The 13,082-nt window shown below is 41.3% G+C and overlaps 1 protein-coding gene across 3 annotated transcripts in view; it reads right to left on the bottom strand.

Moving 5' to 3' along the window:
• tbc1d32 (TBC1 domain family, member 32) overlaps positions 1–13,082 on the bottom strand; it is a 31,658-nt gene that overhangs the window by 17,991 nt on the left and 585 nt on the right. For all 3 annotated transcript variants that reach the window (XM_077510038.1, XM_077510040.1, XM_077510039.1), the window contains exons 2-24: positions 12,991–13,072; positions 12,300–12,447; positions 12,019–12,183; positions 11,783–11,942; positions 11,619–11,693; positions 10,381–10,506; positions 10,222–10,300; positions 9,942–10,045; positions 9,511–9,572; positions 9,303–9,435; positions 9,155–9,214; positions 8,660–8,747; positions 8,400–8,537; positions 7,161–7,250; positions 5,983–6,116; positions 5,773–5,900; positions 4,842–5,052; positions 4,571–4,650; positions 4,000–4,138; positions 2,915–3,002; positions 2,357–2,475; positions 2,158–2,277; positions 1,487–1,575 (exon numbers count right to left, since the gene is read on the bottom strand). In XM_077510038.1, coding sequence (XP_077366164.1) covers positions 1,487–1,575; positions 2,158–2,277; positions 2,357–2,475; positions 2,915–3,002; positions 4,000–4,138; positions 4,571–4,650; positions 4,842–5,052; positions 5,773–5,900; positions 5,983–6,116; positions 7,161–7,250; positions 8,400–8,537; positions 8,660–8,747; positions 9,155–9,214; positions 9,303–9,435; positions 9,511–9,572; positions 9,942–10,045; positions 10,222–10,300; positions 10,381–10,506; positions 11,619–11,693; positions 11,783–11,942; positions 12,019–12,183; positions 12,300–12,445 — 2,534 coding nt within the window. In that variant the 5' untranslated portion in view covers positions 12,446–12,447; positions 12,991–13,072. The remainder of the gene's footprint in view (positions 1–1,486; positions 1,576–2,157; positions 2,278–2,356; positions 2,476–2,914; positions 3,003–3,999; positions 4,139–4,570; positions 4,651–4,841; positions 5,053–5,772; positions 5,901–5,982; positions 6,117–7,160; positions 7,251–8,399; positions 8,538–8,659; positions 8,748–9,154; positions 9,215–9,302; positions 9,436–9,510; positions 9,573–9,941; positions 10,046–10,221; positions 10,301–10,380; positions 10,507–11,618; positions 11,694–11,782; positions 11,943–12,018; positions 12,184–12,299; positions 12,448–12,990; positions 13,073–13,082) is intronic.

Below are 13,082 nucleotides of genomic sequence, written 5' to 3'. Positions count from 1 at the left end.
TTTTTTTTTTTTTAGGCTGTAGACGGGGGATCATTTTTAAATTGTATTGCGAGTGTCCTGTCTGGTGTCCTAAGACAGCCTAAGCCCCTTTGGACTGTAACGATACTTAAGACATTTATTTTATTTATTTATTTTACTACTGCTTTCAAATGACATTGAGTATCATTCTTAAGAATGTGAGTAGTGCAAATGCTTAGTTAAAAAAAAAAAAAAAAACTAACAAAATTTACGTTCTGAGCCAGCGCACATGCACACACTTGCTGTGCATTAATCCATCACCAGCGGGGAGGGCGTAGCGATCGATGCAGGCTCGGGCGAGTGCCGGTTGCCATGGCAGCAACCGGAGAAGACATTTGGGCTCTTCATCTTCGTCGAGAGGCTTACTTTTATGGGATGTTTCAACACAACAGCAGCATATTAAAGAGACAGCAGCCAAGCTCGAGCTGGCCAAAAAAAAAAAAAAAAGTGCCTCAAAAGTCAAACGGAGGAAAGCGGAAATCGTGCGGGAAGTTACGTGAGACATCAGCAATTCTGGTAAGACTGAGGAAATTTTTTCGTGTAGCTTGATGGCTTATTTTATGATAAGGTGATAAGGGTTGTATTTACATAATATACACATTTTGACACAAGGGGATTTATTTATTTAGTTATTTTTAGAAAATGTTTATTTTTTGTATGTCTGTGGAAGTTAAAAAAAAAATGTTTCCAAATACAATAAAAAACAAACCCCAGATAGGGAAAAAAACAAACAAACAAATAAATAAATAAATAAAAACATTGGAATCAAGTAATTTTTTCCTTTTCGAAAATCGAGTTAAGAGATATTTAAAAAAAAAAAGATTCTTTTTTCTCTTTCCTTTCTTCTAAGGCCAGATCAATCAACTAACAAACTTGAGTTTATGTTTTGATTTTTTTTTGTATGTTTGTGGAAGAAATAAAATAAATAAATAAATAAATAATTTAAAAAAAAGGCAAATCTCACAAACGTTCAAATAAAATTATTTCTTTTTCGAAAATCGAGTTAAAAAGAGATAAATAAAAGATTTTCCTCTAAGGACACATCAATCAGCTAACAAACTTGAGTTTAAGTTAGATTTGAATTTGTTCTATTATACCGCAGTTAAATTAGGAAGGTTATAATGCTATTTTTAAGAGGTCGTCTCCTCAGTTAATGGAGGTTCGTTTGCATCCCTGTTGACCCCTACAGGTGGTGCCAAACAGCACGGAATTGTCCCGACTGTCGTTTCACCATGGTGACAGACAATTTCACTTGACATGACTTCCTACGGGAAATTTGCCTTGCGTTTGTCCAGCAAACTTCATACCTCATTGTGAAAAGAAGCCATGTCCGTATTATGTCATACTGCCCAAAAAAAAAAAAAAAAAAGTGGCTGTGCCGCTTCTTCAATTCACGGTTCCCTGAATGCAGCACACCCTCAATTAACATTGAGCTCGTTTGGCGTCAGTGGTGGCGTGTGGCTCTCACCTCAAACCGAACGTGTGCGACTGCTCATAGTGGAAGAGCGAGCGCATCTTGGCGGCGGAATTCACAGCAATCAGCCTGTCAATCAAGGCCTGTGGAGCACAGCGGGAGGCCGTGAACGTCACGTCACGCATTTACTGCGTTTTAAAGGTGGAAATGCTGCATAACAGCATGGCGAAGACAAAAAAAACAAAGAGTATGTTGCAATTCCAGTTAGCGTGAAAAAGCGCAAACATGCCCTCAAATGGATGAAAGAGGAACTGCAATGAGTGGATGTGAGAAAGAGAGAAAGAGAGAGAGAGAGAGAGAGAGAGAGAGAGAGAGAGAGAGAGAGAAAAAGAGGAAGAGGAAGAGATCTGTAACTGACTTAAATAAAGACAAAATTAATATGCATTGCACATAAGTTATATAAATGTGTGTAGTACTTAAAAGTTAAATACAGTTAAACTGCAGTAAACAATATTTAGCAAGGTCATTATTACTCCTGGAGCATTGCTCCATAATTCAAGAGAATAGCAACTAAGCCACAAGATGGCGCCAAAGTCATAAAAAAAAAAGTGCCTTTGCAAATCACTTTAACATAGTTCCCTGGCACACAGGATGGCATCAAAACACTTTTATTGCTTTCCGACAACCTCGTATATATTTATGTGTGTGCGTGTTAGCCTACTCACAGGCACCGAGCTTGGCACTTCCCTCAGTGTGTATTCACTCTTGTCGGCCAGAAGCTGTCCAGCCAGCAGCTGCCACACAGACTGCGAGGACGACAGCAAGTTGACCAGCGACAGGAAGGACTGCAAAGACACACAAAAGTGACCGAGCCAGCCACACACATGGAACACCGGACCGGGTCAATAACAATCATCAGAATACCTTGAGGCAGCTCCTGTCTATGGGTTCCATGGGCGTGGCTTTGGGCCGGACCGCCCTGGCGTCCTCGCTGCCGCACTCCAGCGCCGACCACAGCTCCACAATCAGGGCCCGCACATAGCCTGAAACACAACAAACGCAAGGCTGGTTTTCGGGGGGGCGGTCCTGTATTATGCAAATGAGTCGCCGCTCGCCCCGCCCATTCGACCCTCCAACATTCCAAAAACATGCATAGCAGGTTAAGTGGGCGCTACAAATTGTCCCGAGGTGTGCTTGTGTGTGTGGACGGTTGTCCGTCTCTTGTGTGCCCTGTGATTGGCTGGCTACCAGTTCAGGGTGTACCCCGCCTGCTGCCCATAGCCAGCTGGGATAGGCTCCAGCACCTCCTGCGACCCTTGTGAGGATCAAGCGGTTCAGAAAATGGATGGATGGACAGTCAACATCCAGTATCAAAATGGCACTGTTCTGTCTGTTTGCCATGTGTGGCAATTGCACATTACCGCCACCTATGAGACTGGAGTGGAACAACAACAAACCAGCATGGCCAGCATGTCGTCGTACCTGAGCGCTGCAAAGCCGTCGAGCCCGCCGCCGTGGCTGCCACTTGTGTTACCATGACGCCATAGCCAAACTTCTCACAACGGCTCACCTTAAAAAAAAAAAATAATAATAATAATAATTCATAAATTCAAAAAATTGGTAGATTTAGGCAAAATAAGTAGAATTAGGCAAATGACATGTATTTGAAAACATACTTGAGAGAAAATGTATCAACGGAGCGTTTTTGAGATCCAATTACACGCCAGATTTCGAGTGCGGGTGTTGGCCCTTCGTTAGTTAAAAATAATCACGCTCCTTAATTAAAGTGCAAAGCAAACAAGGCAAGCAATTACAAGCGTGAGTAAACAATGGCGCTAAATTAAGTGCAAGTGGTGGGTGGCCGGGGGGGATGAGGTGATGCGGGAAAGGTGTGCTCAGAATTAGCATAGCCGACGACACACTGAATACTAAAGAGAACAACAGCGCACAAAAAAATATATATATTTTCAACTTTGATTCCCACGAGTGCGATGTCAGAAATCTTATCTGGCTCGCTTATATTTTAACTTATATCAGCCTGCTTTTATGACGACATGACTCAGCAGCAGGAGTGCAAAAAGTCAGCAAAATTTGCAAAACCCCATAGACGAGCTAACAGAAATTAGCATAAAAATGTCATTATAAAACCATTTTTTCCCCTGACTACTGTTTATTCACCAATTATTGTTGTCCATTATTTGGTATCGTTTAGTAATCAAAAACTCAACCTTTAGAAACTGAATAATCACTGTTGAGAGGCTGAAATCAGAGGATTCGGACAACTAAGTTCAACAATGGATCGTAACGATCGCTCGATTATTAAAATAGTTGTCAATTCATTTGATAATCGATTACTTTTGACACCTTCCCTGAAAATGTGTAAAGACTGAGAATTACACCCTGGAAACGCGTCTTCCGTTCGGATATTCTGCTGTCGTGCCTGCTTTAGAGCGCCCCGATGTTGACAATGAGTGTGTGCATGTCACAGTGAGAAAGGTGGAAGCACCGGTATTTTTATTTTATTTTTTTTTTTTAAACATATTTATTTATGATATTATATTTCATACCTGCAGTTTTTTGCTAAAGCGAGAGAACATGTGTGAGACGCACTCCTGCATGGCGCCGGTCTGCTGAAGCAGCAGCACGCCCTTGGGGGTGGCCGCAAAGTTGAGCAGGCTATCCAGCAATGTCTCCTCCCACATTAGCCTGAGAAGTACATATATAGGCATATTATATATATATATATATATATATATATATATATATTTAAAAAAATCATAATAAATAGCAGTAGCTCAAGTCTAGTTGAAAAAGTTAATAAATGCAATAAAATGCCATGCGTGCCAAGCAATGGCACAGTTCAATTGTCAGGGGGTGCCAGCGCGGAAACAAAAAGGTGATTTTATGGGTATCCAGTGAGCATAAATCATCAACAAGATTGTCTTTAAATGTTAACAATATTTGGTCGAGCTCGCACATGCAATTAAGGAGCTGTACTAAAAAACAAACCGCCAATATAAAAAAATAATTAAGCTCAGGGAAGTTTTAAATATTAATGAAAAATAATAAAAAAATAAATTGTGAAAGTGCATTTATTATTGATGGCTCTGAATGAGTGTATGATTTTTTTTATCTTACATGTGTTGCAATTCCTGTGTCGAGGTTGCAGGATTGTTTCCAGCCACCGGGGTCGGAATCCTTTCAGATAAGGAACTGGTCTGTAAAAACAAAAACACTTATTATAAATAATAATAATATCCTGTCAGAACCCTTATGTGTTCATGTTATTGCTGCTGACTATCATTTCTCCCCGACGAAAGTACTTTTCTGTCACATTGAGAGCATGACCATGGAAGACTAAAAGTCAACGTTTAGCAGAAGGTTAACGTTGAGGTCGACGACATCGGACCTTTCTCCAGGCGGCGGCGGCAACCTTGTGCAGGCCGTACGCTCGCAGGACCTCCAGGCCCTCGCAAGTGTTGTACATCTGCCTGCACACGAAGACGAAGGCCCCGCACAGAGCACGATCGGAGTCGCCTTCGCCTGCGACCGACGCCGCCAGCTCTCGCTCCAGCAGCCTCAGGGTGAAGCGGAGCAGCACGTGCGCGGCCGTGCTTCTCCTGTGAGCGGAAACGGAGAAAAAAAAATAAAGATCTCGGAGTCAATTTGCTGTTTTATTAATGACGTGCTGCTGCATCACACGATGTCCGCTCATGTGAAATTCATGACGTGGATAAGGCGGATGGAAATCACTCCAAGAGAAAGCTCATTCGCGTTTGAATGAGCATGGCAATCCAAGTTAATCAGTCTACTCGTGAAAAGCTCAAAAATGTATATGCGGGAAGACATACTGAATGATATGTCAAATGAACGGGCTTGGCGAGCACTTTCCAGACCACGAGCTATATGTTTATTGCCAAAACGCTCTCGTGAAAAAGTTTTTTTTTAGCTTGAAAATGTAAATGAACTCCACCCCTCATTTGCTTAACATTCATAGTAATGATGAAAAATGATTATCTTTGTAAGGCAAAATTCTCATATTAGGTCACGTCAAATTTCCAAACTAAAAACTCATTTGATCTGTTACTTAATATGTCTCCCTTTATGTTTATTTTTTAGCTTTTTAATCAGTGAACTTGAACAAATGTGCCCTGCAATTGGCTGGCAACCAGTTGAGGGTGTACCCGCCTACGACCTGAAGCCAGCTGGGATAGGCTCCAGCACCCCCTGCAACCCATGTGAGGAGCAAGCGGTTAAGAAAATGGATGGATGGATGGATGGATCTTGAAGAAACTCGTGCTTTGTCAATATAATAATGGAAAAATGTATTAATGACTCACCTCTCACTGTGGCCTACAAGCAGGTTCTTCTCATACAAGAAGAGCGCCAAGCCTCTGTCCGTGTTGACCATTCGAGCCAGGATATCCGCAACCAGAGGCAGGGTGGCTGCAGGACACTTTAATTTACTCTGCAAAGAAAAGAAAAAAACAAAACACCTTGTAATAACCAAAGAACGCAATTTCTTTCGTTTTGTTGTTTTTGTCAGTCACCTCCTCTCCGTTGAGCATCTGGATGACGGGCGCCATCAGAGTCTGAACGACGGACGCCTGGTGGAGACACTGGTCGGCGCACTCGCACATGGCGCTCAGCGTCGCCATTACCAGGACGCTCGGGCACAGAGCGCCTGACGAAAAGTTCCATTTGTTTCATTAGTTCAACTGAAAAAGTGAAAACGCGAGACTCTTAACTGGCACACCCAAAAAAGTTGATTGAAATTGACCCGAGCTGTTGCCGTGGCAACGCATCAACTAATACACGTTTTGAGTCAATAGACACTGCCGATTCCCATCTTATTTCACTCATTCAAACTCAAAAACGTGCAAAAAAACGTTTAATACTTTGTTATTCACCCCCCAAAATGTGTTTACATACATACAGAAGGCTTTGATGCGGCTCCTGGCACGAAGAGGTGGCTTAAAGCAACGGTAGTTATTAAAAACACAGCCAGCAGGTAGCAGCAGAGTATAAGCGATCAGCCAGGGCCATGCTGCAACAAGCTCTGTTTTCACCAGCAATGTGAATATTAATGAAACTTAGCTATATTCTAATGCTAATTGCTGAAAAACAGAAACAGATACAAATATACTTTTTTTTCCTGATGAAAGAAGAGACTCTAATCTTTCTTTTGGTAGGTTCCATGTTTTTATAGCAATAGAACACAATATTCTGTGGGCCTTGCAAAATTTAGTCAAAATCCAGTAAAACAGCCGGGAGCAGAGGGTGTTTTTCGTGAAAATGAATGGGTGTCAATGAGTTAATGGTAAGTTTAGTTTTATGGTCGAAAAGTTAATTTATTTCCATCGTGCAAATGATCTTTGGCACATGCAAAAAGTTGGGTCAAACTGATCCAAGCTGTTGCCGTGCATTGTTTGCAAACTAATACATGTTTTGAGTCAATAAACATTGTCAATTGTCATTAATTAAAAAAAAACATTTCCAATTGTTTTTCTTTCTTTTTTTTTATGTCAGGTGGGAACACAGTGTAAACAAAGCAAAAGACGAAGATAGCAGAGAAGGTCTGAGCGGAGACAACAAGAGGACAAGGTTACCAGATAAAAGATAGCAGTGGGGAATGTTGGGAAGGATCTCGGTGTTCCCTCACTGGCTGATTGCTCACTACTCTCTAACTTTTGTCATTTATATATCTAAAGGTGTGTGTGAGAGCCACCTGTGTGTAGGCTATCGTTGCACAAAGGCTGCGGATGTTGGTACATGACGTTTATGAGGCACACGACCAGCTCCGTCACACTGATTGGATCTGTAAGGGGGGGAAAAAACGTGGTCAGAATTACGTGGAATATGATTAATCAATGTGTACTTTGTCTTAAGGAGAAAAAGTGAAGTCATCTGTTACACAATTCGAATATAATCAGTTGTATGTTAATTGTGAAGATAATCAGTTGCGCAAATCCTGGGTCAATAGGGGGGGTCCTCCCTTCTCCGCAATCAATAAAATATGCTCAATCTCAGGTGGCCGCCTCGATACGGCGATATAATCTTAACAGCCTCAATAAAACAGCGAGCGCAGACAATGACTCGCGTTTAAGAGGACCCGCAATCATGTTATGTTTACAAGTCATTATGCAGACGAGACGCTTTTACTGTTATGTAAATGTAGGTGGAAACATTCCATCGCGATTTGTTATAGGCCGTAAATACTTCAGATTAGTGAAAGTTATGGACAAAATGTAACATATATGTTAGTAGTAGGGCTGCAACTAACTATTATTTTAATAATAGATTAATCTGTCGATTATTTTGTTGACTGATGATGAAGCAGACTTTCTTTTTTTTTTTTTTTTTTCCCCTCTCTATATTCAAAAACAGCACATTATTTCAAATTGACATGGCAGAAAATGCACAAACTCAGTTACTTGCTAGGTCTGTAACATGCCATAAAATGGACAAAAATGTTGGTTACTGTGTTCCGAAGAAAAGGCAGACTTCAATTTTGATTCACCACAAAGATAATGAGTCCACTTTCATGAAGGACTACAGAAATCTGACAATATTTTCTGTTGAGAGGCTGCAATGCTGTGAACTCGGAAAATTTAACTTTTAAATAAAGTAAAACTAATACTTTTAATCATCCTAAAATTAATTTACTTTCCTTTCAACAGTTTTTGTTAACTTATTTTTATATATTTTAGACCATTATAGAACAAAATCATCTTAGCTTAAAATATATTTGTAAACCTAATTCTGCCTATTCAACATCAATTAATTGATTTTTTTTTTTCATCCAATGACGGATTAACAGTCGCTATAATGCTACCCAATGACAGTACAGGCAGTGAACCCAAGTTACAAAGAAAGGATTAAAAAGTGTTGGTTGAATTTAATTATAGATTATTGTTATTATTATTATTATTGTTATTTTATTGTATTGTATTTTTTTTAAGTTTACCTTTTCGTGCAGCCACTTTAATGGGAAAGAGCTTCCTGCCATTGGCGTAGAGGAGGACTTTGCCCAACACGCACAGCGAGTGCACCACCGCGGCGTACCGCAGCTCCTTACCGCTATATACGCTGCTCACTTCCGAGCCTGAAACACAATCAGCACGTTGTCAAGAAGCAGAGATGGACACAATAAAAATCGCTTTACCTCGTTTCCCATTCGCGCCTAAAAAAAAAAAAAAAAAAAACGCAAATGAAAATGGCACTCACCTGAGCTCTGCTGCTGCTCAGAGTGAAGCAGAGTGGAACGCTGGCAGCATTCCAGGTAAAGGATGCACTTCTGCACGGCGTCCTCCATCTGACAAGACGTTATTCCGAGAAATGACAACAACGCATAACTCATAAACACCTGCTGTTACTCTTTTTTTTTTTTTACCCCCCAGAAATTTTACAGTGCGCCGACTCCAGAGTGGGATTATGTTGGTATTTTACTGACAGTTAATTTAGAGGCCGTAAAGGGAGGGATTGTGCAATAATCCTCTTTAAAAGGCTGACAGCGAGCGGGAGGATTAACGAATCATTTTTTGAATGGGCAAACGCTCTCGGTGGAACCTCCAAAGCATAACGCGATCCGTTCAATGACGCACGCACACATTTCACAACAATGCTATTGGAAAACGATGTTGCCATTATACAACCTTTTTAACTATACAGGTGCCTGCCACACATATACATTACAACAATCCAAACAAATTTTCCACTCACCAGACTTTTGTATTTGCTCTGGAGGAACCTGAGAACCACCGTCCTGCTGTAGGAGCCGTGCTGAGAAGCAACACAAAACATACATACAAATGCAATAAACGCACAATTAACGTCGCATTTGTTGAGCTGCAAGTTTGTAAAGACGGACCATCCATTTTGTGAACCAGGTGGCTTGAACATCCAGCAGGGCCAGCAGGTGAGTGGGCTCCAAAAATGTCTCCGGTGAGTCGCAATGGAGAGACAAAAGGGAGAAGGTGCTTTCAATGATTTCCTCCATGTACCTGAAAAGGAGCGGGAGGAGTGTCGAACACTCAACATCAGGGAACAAAATGGTTTTTTTTTTTTTTGTCACTCACTTTTCCGGGTGGCGGATCCAGAAAGAGGCCGCCTCCTTTTGAAAGTCGTTCATCAGACGCATCTGAGTGCACGTGGAGGTGAGATTGATGAGCATAAAGCAAACATGGTGAGGCAGCATTTAGCTGTTATGCTGCATGCAAATGGGGGGGGAAAAAACTGTCAAATGAAGTCAAGTCAGCCCGGAGTGTAAATGCTTTTAAATCCGGGTTTAAAACTTTTCAAATTGAGATCTGAGAGTTTAAAGCAAACATGGTGAAACTGCATGTAGTTGTTATGCTGCAAGAGTAAATTCTTTTAAATCCAGGTCCCCCCCCTCCCCCATGCTTTAGTAATTTTACAAACCTATTTATATTTCTTTTAAATGTTTTAAAAGTCTTCTGTCAATCTGTTTAGATGTTGTCAAAGGTACATTTGATTGTCATGAGCATACCTGTTTGAGGAGAGAGCTGATCTCAGGTGTGTTGATGTCCAAGCCAGCCGCACCGTCCGGAAAGCTCGATTTAAGAGACAAAATGCTGGATTCCACACTTTTAGCTGAGCAGGAGACAGCAGGGCAGAAGTTATTAAAACGAGCGGACCACCGCCAAGGCCAAACAAGGGATACTTGTAGTCACTATCAGTATTTCGGGTATCGTTGACAACAATATCTCATCACGTTTTTAATCACAATCAGGATACTTTGAGGTGGGTCTGAAGACACACAAGCTTACCGAGGCTGGTGTAGATCTCCCGGGTGATGTTCAGTGGCAACGAGGAGAAACTCTTGGCGAAGAACTGAAGAACATGGTCCTGAAACAAGATGTTTTTTAATAAATCACAAAAAAAGCAATTAATGCCAATTACTGACTGCTAAGTGAGCGTCGGCGTACACTGAGATCGGTGTCGGGCTCGGTGAGTGCGGCGCACAGGTTCTGGCGTAGGCGGGCCCAGCCCTCGCAGCTCAGCACGTCAGACGGCGGCGCGCGGAGGAGTACCTGCAGGGCCTCCCTGTGCACCTACACACACAAATAAACATTTTTAATACATCTTTTTAAAAAAAAAAAAAAAAAAAAAAAAGTCTCTACCACATATCACAGGGTATAATTAGGTTAAAAGCAGACATATTTTAGATATGGGCTCAACTGATTAATCGGCTGGCTGATTTACTGTAATCGTCCAATATTAATAACCCTTTTAAAAATGGCAAGTCATTTTTTCCATTTTTTTTAACACATTACAACATTAAGACAAACAAACACCCGCAAAAAAATTACATTACAACATAAGACAAAAAAATACATATTCAACCCCAGCCCCTTGTAAAAGCAAAAAAAAAAAAAAAATGGGAAAAAAAACAAATATTGGCCAATTTTTTGCTGATTTTTCTCTCTGTTGTAAAGTTAACCAAATACTTAGGGACAAATTAAAACAGCCAAATGTTCTGCCTGTAACTCACAACTTTGTTGTTGTAAGCGTAAGTGACCCCCCCCCCCAAAAAAAAAAGTTATTCATTATACACATGTATACATATACATATGTTTGTTATAAATAAGCTGATTGTAATCGGTTATTGGAATTTTATTCTGTCAAATATCGGAACCAGCCTTAAAAAAAAAAAAAAAAAAAAAAAAAAAAAAAAAAAAAAAAAAAAAAAAAAACACATCCGCCAGGCCATAATTAAAATCCTTAACTTCACTATATGAAGCTGCCGGATGGCCTTAATAATTTAAATCAATATTTGCCATCAATATTATTTGCCTTCTTCAATTACTCTTTTGGCTAAAGGGGAAGGGCTATCGCAGGGGTGAGCAACCGGGCAAAAAATTATTTTTTTATCTTGTACTGTACAAATATGTAAAAAAAAAAAAAAAAAAAAAAAAAAAACTAAAGCTAATACTAATACTTATAAAAATAAAATCAGATGGCCCAGAGAGATGGAATTTCCAGAGTGAAAGTTTATATTTTCAGAAAAATAAATTAAAATTAAATAAATTAAAAACAAATACAAGTGACAATTATTGTCTTGGTTTGTGACAACTAAGGCTGTTTGAAAGCGCTATATAAATAACTTGACTTGACTTTGTGAAGACAGGAATTTTTGTATTGTGTCCACCGAATGCATCTTCACCTCTTTAGGTTGACTTGGATCCAGTTTCTCAGCCAAAGCCTGCAACTGCTCCTGTCGAATGAAGAAGGTGTAACACTGGTGAAATGGATGAAAAAAAAAAATCTTGTTAGTGCATTCAAATCCCCGCAAAAGTTTGAAATAAGTCTGCGTCTGTTTGAAAAGACCTGATTGAAGGAGTCTCCACTGTCGGAGCAGTCGTCGGCGTCGCGGCAGTGTCGCATCTCCTCCTCCTCCTTCCTGAGCTGGTCCTCCTCAAACCCGCTGACTAAACCCTCCACCGCAGCAGTCACAGTGGTTCTTAAGGTCTGCGTCACCTCTTGGTACCTGGCGATGACACGCCGTCTCAATGTCAACGTTTTCCTATATTTTACACACGTCCGTCCGTCCCGGTCGGACTCACTGCGCCGACGCTCGGCTGCGTCCGGTCGCCGCGTGGATGAGGGCGTCGTGACCCGAGCCGACGGCGTGCGGCCCGTCGTCGCGGGACAACTTCCTGAGCTCCTCGTCCACCACGCGGCCCAGGGAGGTCTCCAAACGCTGGCGCAGATGCTTGACAAACTCATAGCTTGGCAAAACGACAGGCACAGGTGGCAGAAGTGAGCTAGATGATGAAAAGCCGGCCGACAAGAGACTTTTTCATGTGACTTTGTCGAAGGTAGGGTTACGGAGTTGTGCGCTCACTTGTGGAAGTTCTTGTCGGTCTCCTCCAGGTGAAGAAGGATCTCCTCGGCGCTTTGAGGCGAAGGCGCGCCACAGAGTCGCCCGTCAACGCTTCTCAGAAACTGCTTGAGCAGAGCCGCCAGCTCCTCTTCATCTTCGGCAGACATAACTGTTCCAAGACCCAAAAGAGAATTCTCATGATATGTTGAGAGGCAATTAAAAGTGAACATTATTACATTTTTAAAGGCAGAATTTTATACAAGCACAACGAGTATGTTTGTGCTGTACATGTGATGTTTTTTTTTCCACAACTGTACGACATTTCTGCATTACTAGCAGAATAATAGCGCAATTTTAGAATAGACAATCCAGCTTGTGTCACAACAAGTCAAAATGGCGGTCTTACTCGGTTAAAACAAACTCTCCGCTCTTTGAAACGCATTGGGCTATGATTTATGAGCATTTTTTTTTCCCATAAATGTGATGAAATGTCGTTTGGCTACTAAAACAACCTGACTTGGCTGTATGCTAGTCACGGGCCGCTAAAGCAACAAAAAACCGCCGTTTGTTTTCAGCGGGTAAAGGGCAAAAATGCCCGCTTAAATGCTCCAGCTACTTTCTTTCCATACAGTGTTGTTAGCCTAACTCTCGCTCGTTGTTAGCTCCCACCGCGGAGAAATAAGCGACTTAACACCACAATAAAGAAGCAAACCTTTCAAATTCGTCGTGTCGAAAGGCACCCAGGTGGCCTTTGACGCTTCCTCTTCAAATTAGTACAGCCGCCATCCGCGTCTCTATGGAAAC

This window comes from Festucalex cinctus, chromosome 21 (assembly GCF_051991245.1).
Source record: "Festucalex cinctus isolate MCC-2025b chromosome 21, RoL_Fcin_1.0, whole genome shotgun sequence".
Classification (NCBI taxonomy): Eukaryota; Metazoa; Chordata; class Actinopteri; order Syngnathiformes; family Syngnathidae; genus Festucalex; species Festucalex cinctus.
This window is presented reverse-complemented; position numbering and strand designations above follow the sequence as displayed.